General features: G+C 36.5%; 1 protein-coding gene across 1 annotated transcript in view; it reads left to right on the top strand.

The window, feature by feature from the left end:
• DCC (DCC netrin 1 receptor) overlaps window positions 1–25,557 on the top strand; it is a 1,450,760-nt gene that overhangs the window by 1,345,440 nt on the left and 79,763 nt on the right. Inside the window, exons 22-23 of the mRNA XM_043979362.1 lie at window positions 4,561–4,626; window positions 18,499–18,661. Of these exons, the coding sequence (XP_043835297.1) occupies window positions 4,561–4,626; window positions 18,499–18,661 (229 nt within the window). The remainder of the gene's footprint in view (window positions 1–4,560; window positions 4,627–18,498; window positions 18,662–25,557) is intronic.

The raw sequence follows: 25,557 nt of genomic DNA, 5'->3' as shown, positions 1-25,557 counted from the left end.
TATCAATGTTTGATAAAGCAGTGAGTGGATTGACTGAATGAGTGAACAGATACCACCAGATCCCAAAGCAAACTTGAAAACTGAAACAATGAGTTTAATAGAAGGTTTTTTAAAATGACAAATTTAAAAGGTAGGATAAGCTGGGAAGGTTAAGCAACTGATTTATATCTCCAGTTCATTTTATTGATTATTTTCCTATAATTTTCAGAATACTTTGAGAATTACTGTGTATGTATGTTACTGTTATTAATATGTAGTTTGGAACAAAAAATGGATAAATTGAGACAACTAAAATCTACCAAAATGCAAAGTTCAACCACTTTCACTTTCTTTCAACTAAAAGCCAAACTCCAGAGTCCTTTTCTATGGCTATTTCCAGAGATATTTTACTCTCATTTCCATAATTGTGAACTTGTCCTCCACTTTTACTTACTGTTTTCAAGCACTGATCCATTTCTTTCCCCATCGTAGTGGTCATAGAATCAGCATAGCTGGCTAAAAAGGTGCCAGGCATTTATGCTTTGTTGTTACTGTTGTTATTAATGTTGTTTGGGTTTCTTTTGTTGTTTGTTTTGTTTTGTTTTATTCGGGGCAATGAGGGTTAAGTGACTTGTCCAGGGTCACACAACTAGTAAGTGTCAAGTGTCTGAGGCTGGATTTGAATTCAGGTTCTCCTGAATCCAGGGCCAGTTCTTTATCCATTGCCCTACCCAGCTGCCCCTGGCACCAGGAATTTATGGCTTGTAATCAGACTAAAGTTAATAGTTTTATGCACTAACCATTAATTCCAATAGCAACCTTTCCTCTTCAGACTCTAGATCATCATCACTTTCATTTACATTGAAGCAGCAACAAAATATTTTACATATTTATTATTGCTTGGAAAATAAATGTTCTTCCATAATACTCTTTTACATTTTTTTTCAGTTCCAATTCTTTCCCTTCCCTCCACTCATTGATAAAACAAGAAATATAATAGCCATTATACATATGAAGTCATGCAAAATATATTTCTACCTTAGCAATATTGGAAGGATAAAAGGAAAGAAGGAAGGAAGGAAGGAGAGAGAGACAGAGAGAATAACAGAGAAACAGAGAGGAAGAAAGGAAGGAAGGAAGGTAGATATGCTTCAATGTACTCTGAGACCATCAGTTCTCTATCCAGAGATAGATAGCATTTTTCATCATGAGTCCTTTGAATTGTCATAGATTATTGTATCAATCAGTTATTAAGTTTTTCAAAACTGATTATCTTTAAAATAGCATTACTATATAAATTTTCTCCTGTATCTGCTCAATTCACTTTGAATCAATTTATATGTCTTCCCATATTTTTCTGAAACCATCCCCTTTTCATCATCTTTTTTTTTTATAGCACAATAGTATCACATCACATTCATATACAAAAACATTTTCAACCATCCCCCAATTGATGGACATTTCCTCAGTTCCCAGCTTTTTTTTCCACAACAAAAATGGCTGCTATAAATATTTTTGCACATATGAGTCTTTTTCCTTTCTCTTTGATCTCCTTGGAGGGTAGACTGATTAACAATAATGCTGGGTCAAAGAGTATCTGCAGTTTTATAGCCCTTTGGTCATAGTTCCAATGTGTTTCCTAGAGTGGTTGGAAAGTGGTCAAATATACTTTGTAATATATGTGGTTCTTCTATTCTTACAATTGATTGTCTATCCGTTTTTTACATAGAAAAATTATATCCAAAAATTTACATAGAAAAATAGCTCAATATATATAGGGCAGTGAATTGAAAAGTGTTAGAAAAGCTTGAGGACTTTTAAAGTGATTCTTCCCATAGCTGCCTTTATCTTTCTTTTAGAATCATTGAAGCAAATTTCTTAAAGTTCATGCTTTTCATAAACCTCTTCTAAATTCTTTAAAAATTCTTTTAATTTCTGACCATTGGTCATCTGATAATATCCCATGGCTTCAGCTAATTTTTTCTGTTTTTTTTTTTTAATCTCAGAGAGAAATGGACATTTTCATTCAATTCAACACAAAGAACATTCATTTAGTGTTAATTGTCATGGAAAGGAAAACATCTATTTTTAATTTAGGATATAAGTCAATGTTACATACAAGTCAAAGCAGGGAAAGCTACCTTTTGACAGAAAAAGATTTCTTTAAGGGTAAATGGGCCTCTTAATACAAGCCATTTCTTTTTTCTTCTTCTTCAGGGCAATAAGGGTTAAGTGACTTGCCCAGGGTCACACAGCTAGTAAGTGTCAACTGTCTGAGACCAGATTTGAACTCAGGTCCTCCTGAATCCAAGGCCAGTGTTTTATCCACTATGCCACCTAGCTGCCCTCAATACAAGCCATTTCTAACAAATCCTTTTAACACACACATACACACACACACACACAAAGAAAAAAACCAAAACAGTCAGGTGATAGATAAAATTGGTTGACCACAGGCCTTAGAATAAAGCTCTTTTGGTTCATGTGAGGGCACAGAGACTTCATAATCTGATTGTCTTTTGTTGGCCTTGGAGATCTACCACAAGTTGGATTCTCTGCCTGGCCTAGTTTAAGATCAATGCACCTTTCTTCTAAAGAAAGACAAAACATAGGGGTTGTGTGTGACTCCTTACATATCTCCTGAAGGGGAAACTTATTGTAAAGTGTCAGTAAAATAAAGTGGCCATCAAGACAGAAATGGAACCACCGATGTCATCAAAGACCTTGCACCCATTAAAGGGCAGGGGATACAACATGTACACAGATAAGTAAATATAGGGTTCATACAAAATTATTTCATTGATTGATGAAACTTTTAGATGACAAAATTGAATCACTCAATGTAAGTCTATCTCTGCCATAATTACAGAAAGTCACCTAGATCACTAACAAGTTAAATGATTAAACCAGCTAAGTCATTTAACAGTTAATAAAGATATAACAAAATTTTTCATTTTTCTTCAACTTTAAATCTTTATTGAGGATTTTTTCTCTCTGCAGGATGTAGAACATGAAAGAAATTAAGCTGAAATTAAAAATCAAGCTGGGACCAAGTACAAATTTTTCAAATGTTAAAATAATGATGTCTCTGTATGCTCCTAATACTCTCTGTGGTTAATAGGAAGCAATGTGGATAGAGCTTTGTATTTGTAGTGGAATAGAATTTGACCTTGTATCCCACTTTAGTCATTTACAAGCTATGAGACTATGGCCAAGTCATTAAATATCTTTTAGCCTCAGTTTCCTCATCTAAAAATAGGAATAATATTTATGTTAATAATAATATTAGTAACTGACATTTATTTACTATTATAGTATAGGAGAAACTTCATGTACAATATCTCATTTGATCCTCACAATAACCCTGTGAGGTGGGTATAATTATTCCCATTTTATGAATGAGGAAATTGAGGCCTATAGAGGTTAAATGACTTGCCTATTGTAATATGGCCTGGTCTTCCAGACTCCAAACCTAGCCCTCTGTCACAGCATTGTTGTAAAGTTCAAATGAGATACTATAAAGTATCTTATGAGCTTTGTGGTTACCACTGTTGTTAGCTGGAATATTTGCAAGACATATCTACCTTCTGTAGATGTTGTATTAACAGAAAATCATCTGTTTGCTCTCTGTGTGTATGTGTATGTGGTTGTGTGGGTATGTATATACATAAGAATGTATAAAATAATTCAAATCTTAATCATTCCTCACATCCTTCCGTAATCCTGTTACCAGTAGATTATTTGGGGACTCAATATTTGATCCTCTGGGATTATAATCAATGGCAGTTGTGCTACAAAAGCACCAATGAGGGAGGCAATTACATAGACATTACTCAGAGCAAAGACTCACTCATTCCATGTGGAAGGTGGTTAAACAGCTGCTCCACTCACTTTTACACAAGACCGGTTCAGCCACTAATGAAAAAAATACCTATCACAAGACACTGATTAAAGCAGTTCAAATCTTCTTTCCTTCCTGGTGAACTCTTAGAAATGATGCAAACATGCCAGGTATAGGCTTCATTTTTTTCCCTTGCTCCAAATACAGGACAGAATTTTACTCACCCTGTGTGGCACATAAAAAGGAGCCTTCTTTAAATCCAGCTACTAGAAATGTGCTGTCACTTTGCTGAATAATAATGACAATTTACTTGCACTCAAAGAAATGTCAAATGGAAGGCAGCAATGAACTAGAGCTGTTGGTGGTAGGAAGATGATTGCCATTTCACCTGCCCCATGAGGTGTGACCCTGGTATTCAGTCAGTCCTAGCAGGTTCAGAACAGAGACATTCTGACTACTATAGCAACCCTACCTTTGGTGACGCTTTAACAAGCAAAACCGAAAAAAAAAAAAAGTCAAGCTCCTCAAATAACGGAAATTCAGCATCCTTAGAAATAGTCTATTTTATGACAGTTTTCCACACACACACACACACACTCATACAGAGAGAGAATAACCTTTTCTAGCACCGTCTAATGGTTGAATTTGTCATGCTCTCTCTGAGGTGGCCAGAATGGTCTTGTTCAAGATTTTATTTTTTCTTTGCCTTTGGCTTTCTGACACCCTTTCTCACTTAACAGGTCGTCATGGAGATGGAGGTTACTGGCCAGTTGACACAAATTTGATAGATAGAAGCACACTTAATGGTAAGTATGCAAATGAGATTCCATTGGATTAGTTTTAATAATTAATTGGTTAATCCCTAAATCTTTTAAAAATTCATCCTAGACTTTCTGTGCCAAGAACTCTAGACATAAATGCCTTATGGGAAAACTGGAAATATTAAAGAATGAGGCAATTGGGGGGGCTACAAGAGTTAACAGAAGGTAGACTAAAAAAATGAATTTGCAGTGAAGACTAATAGGTTTGGCAAGTGTGTCTACCCCAAAAATCCCATTGATAGGGATACTTTATAAAGGTTGTCAAACTGATAAGTGAAACTCAATTGTGATTCGTTATCTGATACAAATTCATAAACATCAAGTAGCAGTGGGGTACATTGGAGAAAGGAAGTATACAAAGACTTTTTCAACATTGGGTTTCATAAAATAAAATGAACATGGATGGACGTTTAGCTTAAAGTCAGAGTATCTTAGAAGGGTATCTTTACCTCAAACCAAGTCTTTATAATAAGTAAGCTATATTTCATTTTTTCTATTATGCTATTTTGTTTAAAAAACCCACAAATTTAACATTAATGTTCTTATAAGCTACAAGCTTTTAGACTAAATATATTACACTAGGCTGTTATCAATCATTCAATTAACAAGCATTTATTAAACACCAATTAGGGGCAGCTAGCTGGCTCAGTGAATGAAGACCAGCCCTGGATTCAGAAGGACCTGAGTTCAAATCCAGTCTTAGACATTTGACACTTAATAGCTATGTGACCACAGGCAAGTCACTTAACCCTCATTTCCCTACCAAAAAAACAAACCAAAACAAAACACACACAAAAAAACCCACCAATTACTATACATGCCAGGTACTATGCTGAATATATACACACACATGTACATTCATATATACATATAAATGTGTATACATATGAATATGTGTAGATGTGTGTGTGTACACTTATGCCCAGTTTTACTGAAGCATAGTGAAGTGAGTGAAGTCCCCGAAGACAGTGAGTGAGAAATACTATGGCATATTTGTGTGCCACTCACCTCTGTCTCTTCTTGACCTTATCCTAAGGAAGGCCTTAGTAGTCCTGAAAGTAACCTCTCCAATAAGTAAACTGACTATTCATAGGATATAGGGGAAATAGCACAGAATTTAGTCAGTCAAGAACTGGACTTGAATCCCACACCTAACATGACAGTTGTGTAATCATGGACAAACCTCTCAACATCTTTGAAGCTCAATTTCCCCAACTTTAAAATGGGATTAACAGTACCTGTAGTACCTACCTCACAAGGTACTACTGTATCATCTCATTGCCAAAAAAAACCCATGACAATGAATAATTGAAGTCACAATCTCTCTGCATTCCAATTTCTTCATCTATAAAATGGGGAGAACAATACCTGACCTACCTAGCTCTCTGTGATGAGATGAAAATCAAATGAAATCACTGATTTGAAGATAAATTGCCTAAGGTCATATACAAACAGAAGCTATTAAAATTCTGGATGTGAAATTTTGCTGCAGAAATCTCTTATTTTTTATCACCTTCATTTCTAAATATGTCCTCCTATCCCCACTCTTACCTTGTAAGGTACAAAAAATTAAAATTAAAAAGAAGGGGGAAAAAGCAGTGTAGCAAACCTAACCAACACATTAACCAGGTCTGACAATGTATCTAATGTTGCAAATCCCTAATCTATCACCTCAAAGAAGGAATTAAAGTATATTTTCTCATTTCTTCTCCTGGGACAAGCTTGCCAGTTTGGACATTATAATTACGTTTCCTGTTGATTTAATTGTTGCTGTTGTTTGTTTTTCATTCTCTTTTTGTTTTTTTTTTAATAGATTCTTTTGGGGGGGGGGGCGGGGCAATGAGGGTTAAGCGACATGCCCAGAGTCACACAGCTAGTAAGTGTAAAGTGTCTGAGGCCGCATTTGAACTCAGGTCCTCCTGAATCCAGGGCTAGTGCTCTATCCACTGCACCACCTAGCTGCCCCTTATTTTTCATTTTCTAAGAGGACCATTATATTGGGGTGATATCATGACTTGTAGTGAATTGGATTTAAGTGAGGGAGGGCTATGCAAAGTCATCAACCTCACTCTTTCCCCTAGAGTCATCTGAGTACAGTAGCAAGAGAGATAGATACATAGATACATAGAGAGATGATAGAGATATATCTCTATATATTTGTATAGAGAGTATATATAGAATATAAAATACACACACACACACACACACACACACACACACACACACACACACATCTCAGAAATAATGGAAATGTCCCTGGATATTTAAGGCAATTGGGGTTAAGTGACTTGCCCAGAGTCATATAGCCAGTAAATATCTGAGGTCAAATTTGAACTCAGGTCCTCCCAACTTCAGGGACACTCCTCTATCCACTGCGCCACCTAGCTGCCCAGCCTGCTGATTTAATACAGTTGATTGCACTAAGAAACAGTCTTACCTTCAAACATAGGAAAGCATAAAGCAAGGGAGTGGATGTGAGTAAGCTTTTCTTTGTACTGCCAAACTCCTGCTCAAATATAGCATATATAGCAATCCTAAAGATTTGCCCTCTATGCCTTTACCCACTCCAAAAAACAAACAAACAAACAAACAAAAAAACCCAAAAACCATACCTCTTAGGAGTGTCTTGTCAATGGGTCCCAAGGTCCCAGGCCATAAAGAGTTTGCTCAAGGAGTTTGTGGAGATCCAAGAAAATAAGAAAGGAATGCATGCATCTGAAGGATGGATCCATGATCTCATCAATGTTGATGTCTTATCCCATGATACATATCCCATCTCATCCGTGTCTGCCCATCTTGTGTGCCTCTTGTCCATGTCTGCCCTTAAGTTTGCCACAGGGGGTTCATTCAATATACTAGAGACCTTACTTGATTTCTCTGGAACTTTGAACTAAATGTACATGTTGTAAGTGTGTATTTGTCTATAACTTCTTCCACACCCACCCTACCCCCCAAATCATCAGAAGCCCTACCATTGACTCTCCCCTCCCTTTTCTCAAACCCTGACCTCCATGCTATGGAAAAGTCAATGGATTCATATTCACTATGAATATTAAGCCCAATATCATTGTGGGTGAGAGAAAGAACTTTGGATCTAGAGTCAGTTGAGAGATCAAAATCCTATTTCTCGTGGTCACTACCTATTAGAAAGTTTATTTAAAATCTCTGAGTCTCAGTTTCCTCATCTGTAAAGTGAAGATGTTCAACTAAATTAAAGTCTGTCCCTTCCAGCTTTGATTCAAAGAATGAATCCTAAAAGAAAAGGAAGAATTGTGGTTTGAAAGAGTTAGAAAGTCACAAATGAAATATTTTCTATCCTATGACAAGGTGATTCAAAGAATATAAATTCACAAGATCATAGATTGACATCTGGAAGGGATCTCAGAAATCCTGTCATTAAATATCCTCATTTTACTGATAGAAACACTGAGGCCAAGAGAGATTGCCTAAGCACCAAAGCAAAATATTTGCACGTAGGTTTCAAACTATAGAATCAGTGTTCTCACCAGACTGGGCTATTTCTTTCTTTTTCTTCTTTCTTTCTTTCTTTCTTTCTTTCTTTCTTTCTTTCTTTCTTTCTTTCTTTCTTTCTTTCTTTCTTTCTTTCTTTCTTTCTTTCTTTCTTTCTTTCTTTCTTTCTTTCTTTCTTTCTTTCTTTCTTTCTTTCTTTCTTTCTTTCTTTCTTTCTTTCTTTCTTTCTTTCTTTCTTTCTTTCTTTCTTTCTTTCTTTCTTTCTTTCTTTCTTTCTTTCTTTCTTTCTTTCTTTCTTTCTTTCTTTCTTTCTTTCTTTCGCAATTGGGGTTAAGTGACTTGCCCAGGGTCACACAGCTAGTAAGTGGTAAGTGTCTGAGGCCGAATTTGAACTCAGGTCCTCCTGAATCCAGGGCCAGTGCTCTATCCACTGCACCACCTAGCTGCCCCTGTGCTATTTCTTAAATGAGAGCAAATGAAAATTTCAAGTACTCTTACCCCCTTTGAATGCTTTGGGGCGAGCTGATATTGACAAGACATTACTGCCAAAATCTCTACAGTGGTTTTTAGAGTCTGTCATCAACTATGAACCTTGGTGTAGAGAAGCCCATATTGGGGGTATAAGTGGCAGAAGATTAAAGAAGGCACCAGGATAAATAATTGAGAAAAAAACAAATTCCTTATTGGCTTCTAACCATGAAGAAACAGTTATTAAATGTTCCTTAGATTTAACAAAAATGTAAACCAAGCCAAGAGGAAATTATATTCTATTCAAAAGGAATTCCTAAGGGAGATTTTTTTAATCAAGTTAAAAAATCTACTTTGACAGATGAAGCTGACCCTGCTAAAATTTTAAAGTGGCCTTTCAAGTTGCTGGTTGAAAAGCAACTGTAGCTGTAATTGACATTAATAGGCAAGCTAATCAAATGTTTTCTCCAGACCTCAGATCATGAGAATGATAGTAATTGAAGGAACTCATATATAATGGGTCTTTTTTTAATCTTTCAAAGAGAAAGTTTCCCATGAAGCATTTCATCATTTTATTTCAATGTGTTTAATCCCCCTGCTGAGAAAGACAATAGTAATTAAGCTTGACCTGATATACAACATTAACACACAAGAGAAAGCTGTGAAGATAAAGCAGATTGATAGCATCTGATGACTGTGAGTTGGATTTTAGAAAAGCTCTTGACTTCCTCCCTCCCATCATCTAATGGAGATTCAAGGTGTTCACAGTGTAGAATGAGTGACTGAACAAAGCACCTGAAGACTAAGAGTAAACCTTTTTGGGGAATACCAAATTATTATAAGTTCTTTAGTTGATTAAAGCAGATGGGTAGGACAGAAATAGATGGGAGGCAGAGGGCAGAAGTAACTCTTTTGCTATTGTACTATCCCAGCAGATAAATGATAGGATTTATACAATTTAGCTTTAGCTCAAGCTATTACAAGCAAATCACTAATGCAATTCACAAACCCTTGCCCTTTAATTATAAGTCATCTATATTTTGTGCTTTGGGAAGGGGGCTCATTTTCCAATTAGGTATAACAGTGAGATCCCAGGAATTGTCATAATGCATTTGCCCTGCTCCCCAAGTAGACTCCAGAGAGGAATGAGCATTTTGAAATATGAGTATGCATGTGGGTCCAACTCAGCATGCAAAGAAATATTTATCACATTGCCCTTCAGACTTAAAAAAAAATGATAGGGAATTGCATATGTCTACTTAAACAAAATGGACTCATTTTGAAAAGCTTTGTAGAAAATGAGCAAAGAACCGTCACTGTCTCCTTCATTCTGGGCATGCAGTGTCTCTTTATGCAGCCTAAGATCACAGAGACAGTTTTTTTGACTGCCCATTTTCAGTTTGCCCAGTTCTTTTCCACATGAACTATTCGCTAGTCATATTTTACAGTTTATTCTTTTCATTCAAATGGAGGATTTTAAATTTGCCCTTATTATATATTTCTAACTGAGTTTAACCCATCATTCTAGCCTTCCAGGCTATTTTTGAATGCTGACTATCATTCTCACTTCACGTCATTCATGCACTTGATAAGCATGTCATATGTCTTCAGCCAAATCACCAATTAAAAGTTAACCAGAATAGACACAAGGACAATTCCCTATAACCCTAACTAGAAATCTCCCTCTGGGTTGACATTGCTTTCTTTAAGTCCAGTTTCAAATCCACCTGTGTGTTCTGTGATATATTTCACACTTTTCCCCATTCTGTCCATGAGGATAGCATGAGGCATTTTGTCAAATGCTTTACTGACAGCCAAATGTGCTCTTTCTAAGAGATTCCTATGATCAACAAATCTACTAATGCTGTCACAAAATCCAAGAACTAGAAGGGTCTTCAGAGGTTGCCTAGTCATAATTATACTTGACCAATAATCCTTTCTACAATATCTCCATTCAGAAGTTAACCAGCATCCACTGGAAAACCTTTATTGAAGAGGGACTACTACCTCCTATGTCAATACTTTCCTTTTTGAAATGATTCTAATATTTGAAAAGTATTTCTTTACCCCAACATGAAATCTGTCTCTACAAATTCTAATATTTGTTTTTGGTTCTTTTTTATGGGTCCAAGAAGAACACTCCTAAATCCCTCCCTCTTTCCTTATAGCATTTCAAATATTTGAAGATAATTATAATATTTGTTTTTCTCAGAGCTAAAAATATCCAGTTCCTTCTGCCATCATATGATATATTCTCCAGTACTTTTGTCATCCTATGGGCCTCTTCTTCCCAGGTTCAACTTTGTTTATGTCTTTCCAAACATATAGTGCCAAGAATTGAACACATTACTCAATTTGTTGAATGGCCAGTACAAAGTATAGCAGAATGTATTTCCTCCCCCTTTCTGCATATATAGCCTTGGATAAATTTACTTTTTTTTTCTGCCATTCACACTATTGATTCATATTGAATAAGAATGCCACTAAAAATCTCCCCATCCCATATTTATTTATTTGCTTTTTGTAAACCTAAGTGCAGAATTTGACAGATATTTCTTTTGAATTGTAGAGCAGTTGACTTGACCCAATGTTTTATCCTATGTAGATCTTGTTTGGATCTGCATTCTACAATGATGATGATGGTGGTGAGGATGTTAACTATCCTGCCAAATTCCTAGTAATATGCAAATTTCACAAGCATGCTATCAATGTTTTAATTCAAGTCATTGATAAAATGTTGACTTGAATAAGGTCAAGGACATATCCTTGAGCTAATGTACTCTCTGAAACATTTTCTCCAGGATGACATTAGCTCATTAATGACTAATTTGGAAAAGGCAGTATGGTACAGTGAACAGAGTTTCAGATTTGGGGTCAGAAAAACAGTATTCTGACCTCACCTCTGGAACATTACCTGTGTGGCTCTGAATAGGTCAGATTATCTGACTCAGTTTCTTCATTTCTTGAGTATTATATATTGAGTATATTTTAATGGGAGGATAATATGTAAATAATGAAGATACCAGCATCTGGTGGTGGCAGGGACCAGAAGAGGCCTCCTATAGAGTTGAAATATAAATTAAGGCTCAGAAGAATCAAAGGAAAACAAGAGGGTGGGGATTTGAGGACAGAACATGCCAGGCATGATGAACAACTAGAACAAAGGCACAGAAATAGGAGATGGAGAATTTTGTCTGTGGCCTTCGGAGTGGGCCACTGTGGCTAGATTGTAAACTGCATTGTAAAGAATGAAGGGGAAGAAGACTGGAAAATTAGGATGGTAGTAGATTATGAAGAGCTTTAAATACTAAAAAAGAACTTTGTATTTGATCCTGGGGGTGATAGGGAGACTTGTGGAGTTCACTGAGCAGGGAAATGACATGACCAGACGTGTGGTTTGGAAAAAAAAAATTGCTTTGGCAGTTGAGTGGAAGTGGATTAAAAAGGGAAAAGACAGGGGCAGCTAGGTGGTGCAGTGGATAGAGCACCAGCCCTGGATTCAGGAGTACCTGAGTTCAAATCCGGCCTCAGACACTTAATACTTACTAGCTGTGTGACCCTGGGCAAGTCACTTAACCCCAATTGCCTCACTTAAAAAAAAAAAAGGGAAAAGACTTGAGGCATAGAAACCAACTACTGTAGAAAGCTGTTTGAATAATCCTTTTAAGAGGTGACAGGCTAGGTAATCGAGAGAAGTGACTTGTATATGAGAGGTGTCACGAAGGCAGAGAAAACAAGAGTGGGCAACAAATTAGATACAGTGAGTGAACGATGACACCTAGATTGCAGACCTCAGTGACTAGAAGTTGTACCTGGAAGGATGAAGGTACCCTTGATGGTCATAAGGAAGTTGGGAAGAGAGAAGGGATTTAGAGAAAATGTAATAATTTCTGTTCTGGACATGTTGAGTTTGGGGTACCTACATTATATACATATAAAATATGATGTGAGGTCCAGGAAAAAATTAAAGCTGGATTTGTAGATCTGGGAATCTTTCAAATAAAGATGATAATTGAACTTATGGGAGCTGATGAGATCACTTAATTAAACAAGCATTTATTAAGAACCTTGAATGAGATAGGCACAGTACTAGGTGCTAGGGATATAAAAGCAAAAGTGGAATGTTTCTTCCATTACAGCAGTTGCATTCTATCAAAGGAAGTAGGATTCACAATGCTACCATGAAATAACTTTACAAAAGTCCAAGTATTATATGTCTATATCATTCCCCTAACGTGCAAGGAAAGTTGCCTCATCAAAATGAAGAAAATTATGTTAGTTCTACATGACTCATTCTTGATGAGCCATGTTGGATTTTAATGAAAACTGCTTAAATATTCATGTGGCATTCACTTAATGATGGGTTATAGAAATCAGGGTCATGGGTCTATGGTTGATAACACGCATCTTTGTTCCCCTTTTTGAAAATTTATACAACTTTTACTCTTCTCTAATCATAGATCCTCTCAGAACTGGAAGTGACCTCACTAGCCATCCAGTCCAACTCTCTCATTTTACAAATGAGGAAAAAGAGACTTAGGGCAAGTGAGTTGTCCAAGGACACACATGCAGTAAGCATCAGTTCTCTTTCTCCAGAGCCAGGCTTACTTCTTCTTCTTTTTTTTTTTTTTTTTTTGCGGGGCAATGGGGGTTAAGTGACTTGCCCAAGGTCGCACAGCTAGTAAGTGTCAAGTGTCTGAGGCCAGATTTGAACTCAGGAACTCCTGAATCCAGGGCCAGTGCTTTATCCACTGCACCACCTAGCTGCCCCCAGGCTTACTTCTAAATGTCTGTTTTGATGGCTTAGCAATATCAGCTGCCAGGTTTTTGTTTTGTTTTTTCTTGTACTCAGTATTTTAGGAAGGAGCTCATCTAGGCTGGCTGACACAGCAAGGTCAACTCTGTACTGTGTGTTCCTCTCATTGTTTTTCTTGGGTTACCATTTGCTTCTAAACATTTTCATTCTATTACTCTGGGTTCAAAAGTAATTTTCCTTAAAAAATAAAGCAGAAGCAAAATACTATATAAGGTATTCCTTCCCTCTCTCATTTCTGTCTCATAATAAATCATTATTTTTCTACTCAAAGAGTCATTGATTTGTCACGAAGTTTCCTTGTGTGCAGAGGCCCAGTACCAGAAATAAAGACACTGTCTTTAGGGAGAGTAGAAATAGAGTGTTAGAATCATAACATCATGTAAGAAGATCAGATCTTTCTCTAGATTTGGCTACATAATTTTCTGTATTCTTCTTTTAGGCATCTGGTGAAATGGGCATCTCTGTCAGCATAAAGATAGCATGCCATAATGATAAGACAAATGAGGAATCAAAACACCTGGGTCCTAGTCTTGGTTCTGAGTTGCTTATCCTTAGCAAGGCCATTAGCCTTTTTCTATCCTGATTTATTAATCTATAAAATGGGAGCATTACCTTCTTTATTGAACTCAATGTTTTATAAAAATTAAATGTGACAATGTAAATAAAAGTGTTTTGAAAGTCTGCATATGACAATGTAGGCGTCATGAACAGTGTTGCACTTGAAGTAAAGAGAATTTAGGTTCAAATCCTGCTTTTGACTTAAACCCTTAGACAACTTTCTGATGATCATTTAGAAGTGTAACCAATGAATCAAGAGTAACTGATTCTTCATGTAGCTTTGGAAAATGGTTTCTTCTTGTTTCCTTGACCTTTAAAACAATAGAGTTAAATTATTTTTTGTGAAATTTCAGTTCTTCATTAATTGATTAAATTATATAAAATTACATACCCAAGAATAAAATATCAAAAGGGATAAGTACCTATGATGGTACATGGCACTCTACTAAACACTAGGGATACAAAAAAAAAGGGAAAGAAAGAAAGGAAGGAAGGAAGGAAGGAAGGGAGAAAAAAAAAGGAAGAAAGGACAACGGATAACATTTCCTCCCCTTAAGAAACTCTCATTCTACCAGGAGAATACAACACATCCACAAAAGACGTACAATACAATGTAATCTGAGAAGGGAGAAAGTACTAGTAACCAGGAGGGTTCCATCCTTCATGGGAAACTTCAGAAAAGAGGAGCCACCAGAGTTGAGTCTCAAGGAAGAGAGGGATTCTGAGAATCTGAGATGAAGTAGCTGAGGAGGGAAGTGCATTCTAAGTAGAAAAAATAGTCCATGTGTGTACAGGGGGGAGAGAGTTTGAGTATTGGGTTTAGAAACAGTTTGTAGGTGGTCCAGTTTGGCTGAAGCAAATGGTTTGTGAAAAGTATGAAAGGTAGAAAGGAGTCTTATTTTGAAGGGCCTTCCTTAAATGTCAGGCAGAGGAGTTTATCCTAGAGATTATGGAAAGCCACTAAATTTTTTTGAGCAAGAGAATGACATGGACCTTAGGAAGATTATTTGGATATTTTGGAAAATGGATTAGAGAAGGGAAAGAGTAGAAGCAGGGAGATCTAATAGAAGTTCATAATTTGTTCACTATTAGGATAGTAGCCCAGATAAGAAGTGCGGAGGGCCTGGATCTGAGTGTCAACCATGTAGGGGGAGAAAGGAACACAAACACAAAATATGTTGTGGAGGCAGGATGAGCTGAACTGGGCAAGTGTTTTGCATGTGGGAGTAAGGGAGAGAGAAAAGCCCAGGTTGTCTCTGAAGTTAAGAACCTGGGTGGCAAGAAAAAATGCCATGCCTTCAAGATAATTAGGGGAATTTGAGGATAAACAGGTAAAGCATGCTGTGGGCATCTGGAAGGAGAAATATGTGAATCTGAGTCATAAAGAAGATATGATTTAGTGGTGTGACAAGTAAAACTAAATGTGTGGTTGCCTTATTCCTGTCCCCAGTGTAGGGAAAACTATCAAGGGTTTACTTCTAAATTAGAAGCTTTAGCACCAGTTTTGGGGCATTAAGCATTTATTAAAGAGTAAAGAGAGAGCACAGGAAGTTCAGAAAGTTAAGAAACCTATCTACCCTAGAGGAGAGATAAGAGTTCGGCCTGACCTGGTTCTTCTTCCAAGTCTCCTGCCACCAAGCCTGTTTGAGAGACCCAAACTGTGTGTCCAAGCCCCTTCCTGTGTCCCTGGAAGAGGCAGTCCTTACACACTGCTTCAAGCTACTTGGCTAGCATCCATTGGTTCCTGGACTTGAAGGTGGTTTCACTTTGAGGTGAGCTGAGAACAATACCCACTTCAAAGTCAGGCAGCTGTGACTTCAATTGAATTAACTTTAAGTGGATTAATCAGAAGTCAATCACTCTCAGTTAATCTAATGAGTCCAAATCAATCTGGGGCATTGGCAAAAAAACCCATTATTTCTTACCATGGGGAAGACAATTAGTTCTATTTGGGGCATGCTGGCTTAAGACAATGACAAAATATCCAAAAAGTGTCCAGGGTTCAATTGAAAAAGGGGGAATGGGATTTTGAATTCAGGAGAGATAATAGGGTAAGATGTATAAATGTGGGAATCATCTGACCACAGATGATATTTAAACTACAGATGGGAAGTGACAAAATCACCAAGAAAGAGAACATTCATCATTAGTCTTGTTTTGAATTTATTTTCTTCAATCTAGAATTCATTATCAATCTTAACCCTACTAGAGTCAGAAATCTACCAGGATTTCTAACTATTCCAGTCTAATTTTGTGGAATCATATATTTCTCATTTTTTCAGCAGCAATTTGACTTACTTAAATGTAGCTGAAGACACTATCACATATGACCCTCTTATCCATCTGCACAAAATTCATATTTTCTTGATTATATTTTCCCCTTTGAAATGAGATGTAAATTTTTGTGAAAGACCTTTCATACTATGTTTAAAACTAAGACATATTTTTATGGACAACCATAAAAGCCTGGAACCAAAGATATCTAATATAAGACCTTGTGTCCTTAACTTTTCCTAGTTAATGGCATCACAATATTTCTTTTCAATTTTTTATTGATATCTTTGTTTTTATGTAACCTTTGCTCCTGAGTATGTACTTTCCTCTCCCCTTCCAGTTAATCATCCATTGGAACAAAGAATGAAAAAGAAATAAGAAATAGATAAGTAGTTAAAAAGAAAAAAAAAACCCACATCAGCTCAGTTTGATAGCATGCACAGTGTTCCACAACAATACCTTCCCCACACAAATATACCTTATCAAAGAAAGAGAGGGATGAATTTTCTCATGTTTTCTCTGGCACTAATATATTATTGTTGTTTCCACAAACTCAAGACTCCTTGCTTTTTGACATGTGTGGTATCTCCCTATGCTACAAGAAAGATGAGATGAAACTTCCATGGTTTGCACTTAGCATACTTCAGGAAAAAATAAAATTTTTGTTGTTTTTTGTATGTTTGTTTATTTTAGGATTTTTTTTAATTTTGTTTTTAATTTTGCAAAAGCTTGGAGGACCTACACTGTCACATTTTCTTCCAATCAAATTTTTCACTATCAATTTGGAAATAATTGTCGGATACGAAATCATATTAACAGTGAGATTCACAGTTCTTCTGTTAGTTTTCTTCTTTAAAAAAATTTTTTAAACTTTTTTTTAGTGAGGCAATTGGGGTTAAATCACTTGCCCAGGGTCACACAGCTAGTAAGTGTTAAGTGTCTAAGGCAGGATTTGAACTCAGGTACTCCTGACTCCAGGGCAGGTGCTCTATCTACTGCACCACCTAGCTGCCCCTCCTCTGATAGTTTTCAAAAAAAAGACAAATTTATTTAAACAAATCAATGTATTAATGAAAGAGGGCATGATGAAATTACCTCACCAAATGATATTTTAAACAGCAGGTTCAAATATATAATTAAGAAAGTTCCAACTTCTCTTACATGGACATTCCTGCCTAATGGTTTTGGAAGAAATGTTTCATTTGTAGCTGAGATCCTTTAGAAAAAGATATGACTTGAATACTTTTAATGAGTCTTGTTTCCAGACATTCAGTATATACTGTAGCATAGCTTGTTTTTGGTTTTCTGTTTCTTTCCATCTCTTTCCATTGAATAATGGATCAACCATTTTATCTTTAAAGCTAAAAACCACTTTATCTTTCCTAAGGCAGAGCCTTATAGAATGGCAAAATCTTGCCATGTTGAGCTTCTCAGAGAAAAGGCAAAGGCCAGATTGATAGGTATAGTTATGAGAACAGTTTACCTTTCCTTTCTTTTGGTCTTTGTGTCTGAAACCTCTGTATATACAGTAGGATGAGTTAATAACTAAAGTGTGGTGATTTTAATTAAGGTGGAAGGCTTTGAACTAATTTAAGCAACCTTGTCAGTTAATGTTTGGGGGATTGGCTGGTTAGAAATGCCTTCCAAAATAAATGAAAAGCTTTATACCTGGCAATAATGACCTAGTATAGAATATTCCTAGGAAATTAATCACTGACTGGACAACTTCGCCAAGGACCCTCAGCTTTTTCTAGTTGGGCATTAATTCACTTGAAAGACCCTACACTTCATTCATTATTCTTTAAATATTTTCTACAATGTTAGCATGATGCAACACTAGGGAACATCAATATCTTGTACTTTATGACACTATTCTGAACCCAGTGGCTGCTTTTTAAGTAGAATTCATATACTCTTGGCAGATTATAAAATATATGAGCTTTATAAATGGTTTCTTGAGGAGGGGAGGGAGGTAAATTGTGAGTACATGATGTCAAGTAGTTTATCTTTGGAAGCATCAAATAAGTAGAATATTCCTCATAAACCATGACCTCTGATTTACATCACAGTATAATTTATGTGGCACAAAGTAGCATCCATTTCTCCTCTCTTCCACTTAATAGCACAACTTGGCCCTTTCCTCTCAGAAATTATTTTCACCACCCCATTTTAGGAGTTGTAGTCATATATGGATTGCTTCAGTTACCTGATTAAGCATGGTAGAATTTGACTGCCATCCTATCAAACCTTATATTTCTTCCTTCTTCCAGAGCCACCAATAGGACAGATGCACCCCCCACATGGCAGTGTCACTCCTCAGAAGAACAGCAACTTGCTTGTGATCATCGTAGTCACCGTTGGGGTCATCACAGTATTGGTGGTGGTGATCGTAGCTGTGATATGCACGAGACGCTCTTCAGCCCAGCAGAGAAAGTAGGTGAAAGCTGGAAAAAAAGATGGGAAGGGAACCCAATGGATTGGCCTTTTTACTATTTAATTATGTTCTATTTTTAGCAACATACATGTGAAATAAATTCATCCTAAGTCATAACAACCAGCATTCATAGAGCACGTTAACTTTTGCAAAATGCTTTCCATATATTAACTCATTTGATTTCACACAAAAAAATTATATGAGAGAGATCCTATTTTTATTGCCATTTTATGAAGAGAAAATTGAGTCAAATAACTAGTAAGTGTTTCAAGCAGGATTTGAAATCACCTGAATGCAAGTGGAGTTCTCTATCCCTGGTGCCATTCAGCTATCTACTATGCTACTGATCTCACCTGGCCATGAGGATCATCTTCCATTCTTCTTTCCAAACAAAGAATGTCCATTGGAGTTAAACAAAGCTATATATGTATAACATTAAAATCTTCTTAGAGAGACACTACATTTCTGGCATATGCTCTATGAGATGGTTCCCTAGCATATGAGAAAGGCTTTATAGGCACAGTTCACATTTCACAATCTGAACTGACCCCCTCTCAGTTCTTCTCTACCTTGTTGTATAGTCCAAAGTAGCCTCCAACTAGACTATTAAATCATTTTAGGTATAATTTTTTGTCCAGACCTATGATTTTATTAATGTAGGAAATTCCCAGAATGTGAATTCTCAATACCAAAGTAGATTTAGCAACTACAACTGATAGATCTTAAATCTACAGTTGAATAGGACCTCAGAGGTCATCTAGTTCCACTTCCTCTTTTTACTGATGAGGAAATGGAGAGGCACAGTAAGGTTTGCTCAAGGACACAAGAACAATAAACATTAGAAGCAAAATTTGAATCCAGGCCTACTGACTCCAGAGAGAGTGCTCTTTCAATTATAATGTGCTGTCTTAAAAAGTTGACTGGGATACTAAGATGGTTATTATTTTATCTGAGATGCAATGATAGTGTGTGTTAGAATCAGGAGTTGTACTCAGTGTCCTGACTTTAGGTTCAGCTTACTATGCTTCCTCTTCTAACTGTAATACAGATGTTATTTTATAAAGAAGTCCATTTTTCCCCCCAAAATGGAAGGGATTCAGTTCTGGCTGATGTTCTTAAGATGAACTTTGGATGATGCATTGGAACTGGGAAAAACACATACAAAGAAGCTTTAAAATGTTATATGCAGGGGCAGCTAGGTGGTGAAGTGGATAGAGCACCGGCCCTGGAGTCAGGAGGACCTGAGTTCAAATCCGGCCTCAGACACTTAACACTTACTAGCTGTGTGACCCTGGGCAAGTCACTTAACCCCAATTGCCTCACTAAAAAAAAAAATGTTATATGCATATCTTTGTATAGATTTCTATCTTATGGATAGTCAATGAATCATATAAAATATGCCCACCCTCAAGAATAGGCATAGAAAAGGACACAGAGTGTCTTCTACTCTATGTTGACTTGACATATTTTCCAGGAAAAATTGACTCATGAATTTATTTATCTCCTTCATTCCATCCTTTTTCCTATTCCATAATATATTATAGCAATGAAGCTGATTGATGAAATTAATGGTCTATATATTAACATTTTTCAAAAGTGTGCACTTCTCACACCATAATATTCTCATCCTAGATGTTGTGCTACATATCTGCAGATGACTTTAAATGTAGTTGATGTAAATAAAGGATTTTGAGTCCATATTTGGAATGTATCTTCACACTGGGTCAGTTTAATTAACACATGATTGGCTGATCCTTTGTGCTATTTCTGACAGTTTCTAACTTGTTACCTGTCCAGTAGCACAGTGGATAGAGTGATGGGTCTAGAGTCAGGAAGCCTCAGACGCTTACTAGCTCTGTGACCCTGGGCAAGTCACTTAACCCTATTTACCTCTATTTCCTTATCTGTAAAATGAACTAAAGAAAGAAAAGGGAAATCACTCAAGTATCTCTGCCAAGAAAACCACATATGAAGTCACAAGGAGTTGGACAGGACTGAAAATGACTGAACAATAGCCATTTCCCCCATTATTCATCTTTTTGTTACCTTCCATGTTATTGCAGTTTTCTTCAACAGGCATTTATTTTGTGCATACTCTGAGCAAGGTGCTGAACTAGGAGGTAAAGGGAATAAAAGTATGAGTGATAAACTCTCCTCACATAAATCTCAAACTCTAGTAGGGAAGATGAGGTATAATTAAGGTATAATTTTTTTTTAAAAAAAGCTTAAATTTTAAAAAGCTTTAATTTTTTAAAAAAGCTTAAAATCACACTGAAATGAACAAAATATCTACTATTATGTATGGCAATTCAATGAAATATGTTGAAAACAAAAGTAACTGTTCATGCATTTGAAGAGCAGGGATAATAGGTTGAAGCTGGAAAGGGAAATGTAAGCTTTATCAAGAAAAAGTTCTAAGTATTAGAACTATAGATTAGACCTCCTGAAGAAATGTGATCAACCTCAGTAAAGGTCTTTAAACAGGAGGTGAACCAACCACTTCTTTAGTAGAGTATTATAAGACTTTCTTTTGGTATGGATTAGAATAGATAGATGGGCAGTGACAGATATGCTTTGCAATTCTAAAATTCTATGATTATATTTAAAGGTACAGTGAGACAATGTCGCAGACAGGGAAAACCTGCTGCATGGGCAACAGCTTGTTTTCCATATTGATCCACCCAGGCCAGCGCCCTGGAGAGGACACTCCAGGTACTCCTCATGGGGTAGATACAACACGGGATGCAGCAGTTACCAGTTATAAGTCACTCAGGAGCTGAAGCTCCCATATTGGGCTGCACAGCCACACTGTGGCCTGTGGTTATTCAAAGTGCTGATCCATGGTCGTCCGTGACTGATGGAGGCCTACACTACAGTGAGATAAATACATAAGAGAAGGAAAAAATAAAGTGTTATTAGTGCTCAGGGAAAGGAAATATGGAGTGGAGGCACAATTGGATGGGCAGTGTTTCTGGTTAGAGATGGTAAAAAGAGGAGTTTATTCAACTCCAAGAAATAGGGAGAAAGGTACAGAAACAGTAAAGCTTAAGACATTGTTAGGGAATGTGGTCCAATTTACCTGAATGTAGAGCAAGTAGAGGGCAATAATATTAATAAAGCTGAAAACATATAAATCAAGCCTTGTTTTTCATCCTTTATCTGAGAAAGGAGTGGATATAAGTTGGCTATCAAAAAGAATAACTAGGCAGGTTGTTGGCAAGAAGAAGGAAACAGTGTAGAAGTAAGAATGAGACCAGTGCATTATTAATTTTTGGCAAAGTAAAAAGTAAGCATTATACTTACTTAGGTCCTTTTCCTCAGATATGTCTATTCTTGACTTCTTGATATGACACATACCTTATGTGGTTTCCAGATGGTAATTAAATTCTTCTTCGAACTCTGTCAGAAACAACATTTGTAGGGAACCTCTATTTGCATTCATCCTTGGCACAAACCACTAACTGTAAATCAAAGGCAAGTAAATGATCTAATTTCATCTCCAGAGAAGGTCAGAAGCCAATATAAATAAAGAAGGCTTTATTCAAAAGACTCTAGTAACCAAGCTACAAACAAAACAACAAGGCACAACAACCAGGCAGTTTGCCATAACAGTTATTCACAAGAGTTATCAATGAGAATGACAAAGGGCTGAAGATTTCACTTCCAGAAAGAATGAAAGGCAAGAAAAAATTTTTCAGTGAATTACTAACTATAATTCATTGCATTTTTCTAATACCAAATAAAAAGTATGTTGATTTAAGGGTAGGTAGGTTGAACCAATCATTCACCCCATATGCTATAAGCTCTAATACCCAATAAAGAGTCAATTGACCTATTATACTCATATATGGGAGCCTCATATGAGATAAATATTGGGCCCTTAGCATTTGTGAGGACTCACTGGAAAGATTCTCCATCTAGGACTTTTATCAATGGATCCCTTAGATATCAGGATTTTTTCCCCTCTCTTGTTTTAGACTGAAATTATAAAGTAGGCAATTTTCAGGTTGTTTCTTTAAAAAATCAGGCCAGTTTCTTTGTCATGATTTTTCTTTGAATGTCTATTATATGATTGTACCTATTAAGAGTATTAAGGCTAAGAGCTGTATGGGTTGTGTATCTCTGATATACTAGAGCTTAAATTTTTATAGAATACACTATGATAGTTCTTAAAAATTCAGTTTTTTTTTTCACTTTTAATCAGTCTTAGAATGTTTATATTATTTGCAGCATGTGTCCAGAGAGAATGTTTGAATCTTTATTGGCAGTAGATTCATAGGAAAACAGGCCTAGAAAACCCGAGTAATCAACCCTAAACACAAACATTTTGGGGAACCCCATATTACTTTGAGGTCTTTTCCAATTATATTTTTAAGTTAACCTGCTTGTCCTGGTGAGGGGTAAATTGGAAACTACATTTGGATGGCCTTTATAGTGGCAGAGATCTATTAGTGGAAATTCTGGAGAGTAAAAATATGAATATGTACCCCTTGGAGAAATGACAGATCAACCAACATCAATCCTAATGTGGTGTTAAAGTTCTTGAGAGAAAGGGGCACAGCCTACCTAAGGAAATACACTGAGTGTTTGGGAAGAGGTGGATGGGAAAGGAATTCAGTCTGTATAGAAAAGAAGCCTGAGGAAAGTTGACAATAGGATTTGAAAGTTTCCAAAAAATCTTTTGAATACCACAATCCATTAAAGGCTCACAACAGCCTCAGAAGGGAGGTAGAGCAGATAACATGACATCTCTGGGTCCCAAGAAAGAAAGAAATATAGGAATATGGACTGTCTTGCTGACAGTCCCCCTACCCTTTTTGATAAGTGCCTAAGTGTTCTATCTAGGCTTCTCTGCCCTCTTTTCTGAAGCCAGAAGATTTTACTTCAATTCAACAAGTGTTTTTATGTACTTCCTATGGTCAAGGCCTCATGCTAAGCATTGGCAATAGAGACTAATAGTAATAGTAATGACAATTATGGTGGTGGTGATGATGAGCTCTAACCTCAGAAGCTTCAGGGAAGTTAAAAACAATCATTTTATTTCACTCTAAATAATCAAATAGTGGTTAAAGGTGCATACTGTTAATCTATATGGAATATGGGAGTGCCTCCTTTCCAAGCTCTCCATTTGGGAATAATCTAGAGAGTCTCCTTATCAGAGGTCATGGAGGGGAAGATGGAGCAAGTGTTCATTTGCTGAAAATAGAGTTAGGACTCATTATGGCATATTTAATTTCTTTTTCTAAGATAGGATTAAGTATTCAATTTCTGCCTCTGTTAAACTGGGCAGTTTATGTTTTTTCTATAAACAAAAATTTCATTTAGACCAGGACTTGCTAAATTTTTTCTATTTTCAGTCCCTTTTTGCCTGATATTTTTTTTTTTTTACATTTCCCCAGGTATATAAAATAGGTATCCATAATTTTTTACTATTGGCAAATTTTTCATGACCCCCACGTTCAGTTATGCAACTCCATATGGGGTTGTGACCCACAGTTTAAGAAGCTTTGATTTAGACTATCAGTTTTATTGGCATATAATTGGACAAAATATCTCCTAATTGCTTTAATTTTATTTTCAGTGGTTGTGCATTCACCCTTTTCATTGTTGATGGTGGTAATTTGGCTTTCTTCTTTTTAAAATCAAATTAAACAGTGGTTTATCTATTTTATTGTCTGTTTTTCATAAAACCAGCTCCTAATTTTATTTATTAGTTCAATATTTTTGTTTAATTTTATTAATCTATCCTTTGACTTTCAAAATGACTATTTTGGTGTTTAAGTGGGGGCAGGGTTAATTTGTTTTCCTATTTTTAAAATTCCACACCCAAACCATTTATTTTCTTTCTTTCTTTTAGTGATGTAAATGTTTAGAGATGTAAAATTTCCTCTAAGTATAGTTTTGGCTCCAACCCCCAAATTTTTTCTTATTGTATTGTTATTTTGTCTAATGAAATTATTGTTTAAAAAATGTTTGGAGAGGAGGAGCCAAGATAACAGAGAAGCACTCAGCCAAACTCTCCAAGATTTCTCTCCAAAGAACTCTAAAATAATGCTTCAAATTTCATTCTGGAGCACCAGAACCAACAAAAGGTGAACATAAAACATGTTTCTACCCCAAGACAACTTGGCAGTTTGGCAGGAAAAGTCTCTAAACAGAGTAAACCTAGAGTGCAGCACATATTGTTGTATTAGCAGTTGTATTGTCAGTGACAGCAGTTTCTTGAGCTCTCAAGCCAATTCATGATGAAGGGTTTGGACAACTGGTCAGGAGATTGCATGGGGCCCTTTGCTGGCACTGGATTCGGGGCCCTGTTGCATTGCCCATACAAAGTTCCAGGTCCCAGTTCCAGGGTAAAAAGTAGCAATAGCATCTGTGGCCATAGGAGACCAGGGGCCCCGATTGATGTTCCAAGGCAAAGAGGAGTGATTGCGGTTGCTCACAGGGGAGTAGGGACCCTGGTCACAATTCCAAAATAATAGCAATTGTGAGTACAAGAGAGCAGAGAACCTGGTACCAGGCCCAGGAGGAGAGCTAGCACTGGTGACTATAAGGGAACAAGGTCCGTTCCTGGGTAAAGAACATAGCAGAGGCCAGGAGAGCAATGACCACACCTCTTTTTACCACCTTGAAAGCATCAAAAACCTACAGACGTCCCAGGGCTATCTCTGAAAACAGGAACATGAAAGACCTGAAGCTTGGGACACTGTTCCCTCCACCCCAGAAGCAGAGTCCAACTTTAATATAAAGTAAAAAGTCAAGAAAATAGGCTGGTAAAATGAGGAAACAGCAAAATAGAACCTGACAAAAAGTTACTCTCGTGACAGGGAAGATCAAAACACAATCCCAGAAGAAGACAATGATGGCAAAAAAATTGCAAGCAAAGTCTTAAAGG

Source organism: Dromiciops gliroides, chromosome 1, assembly GCF_019393635.1.
Source record: "Dromiciops gliroides isolate mDroGli1 chromosome 1, mDroGli1.pri, whole genome shotgun sequence".
In the NCBI taxonomy this organism is placed as follows: Eukaryota; Metazoa; Chordata; class Mammalia; order Microbiotheria; family Microbiotheriidae; genus Dromiciops; species Dromiciops gliroides.
This window is presented reverse-complemented; position numbering and strand designations above follow the sequence as displayed.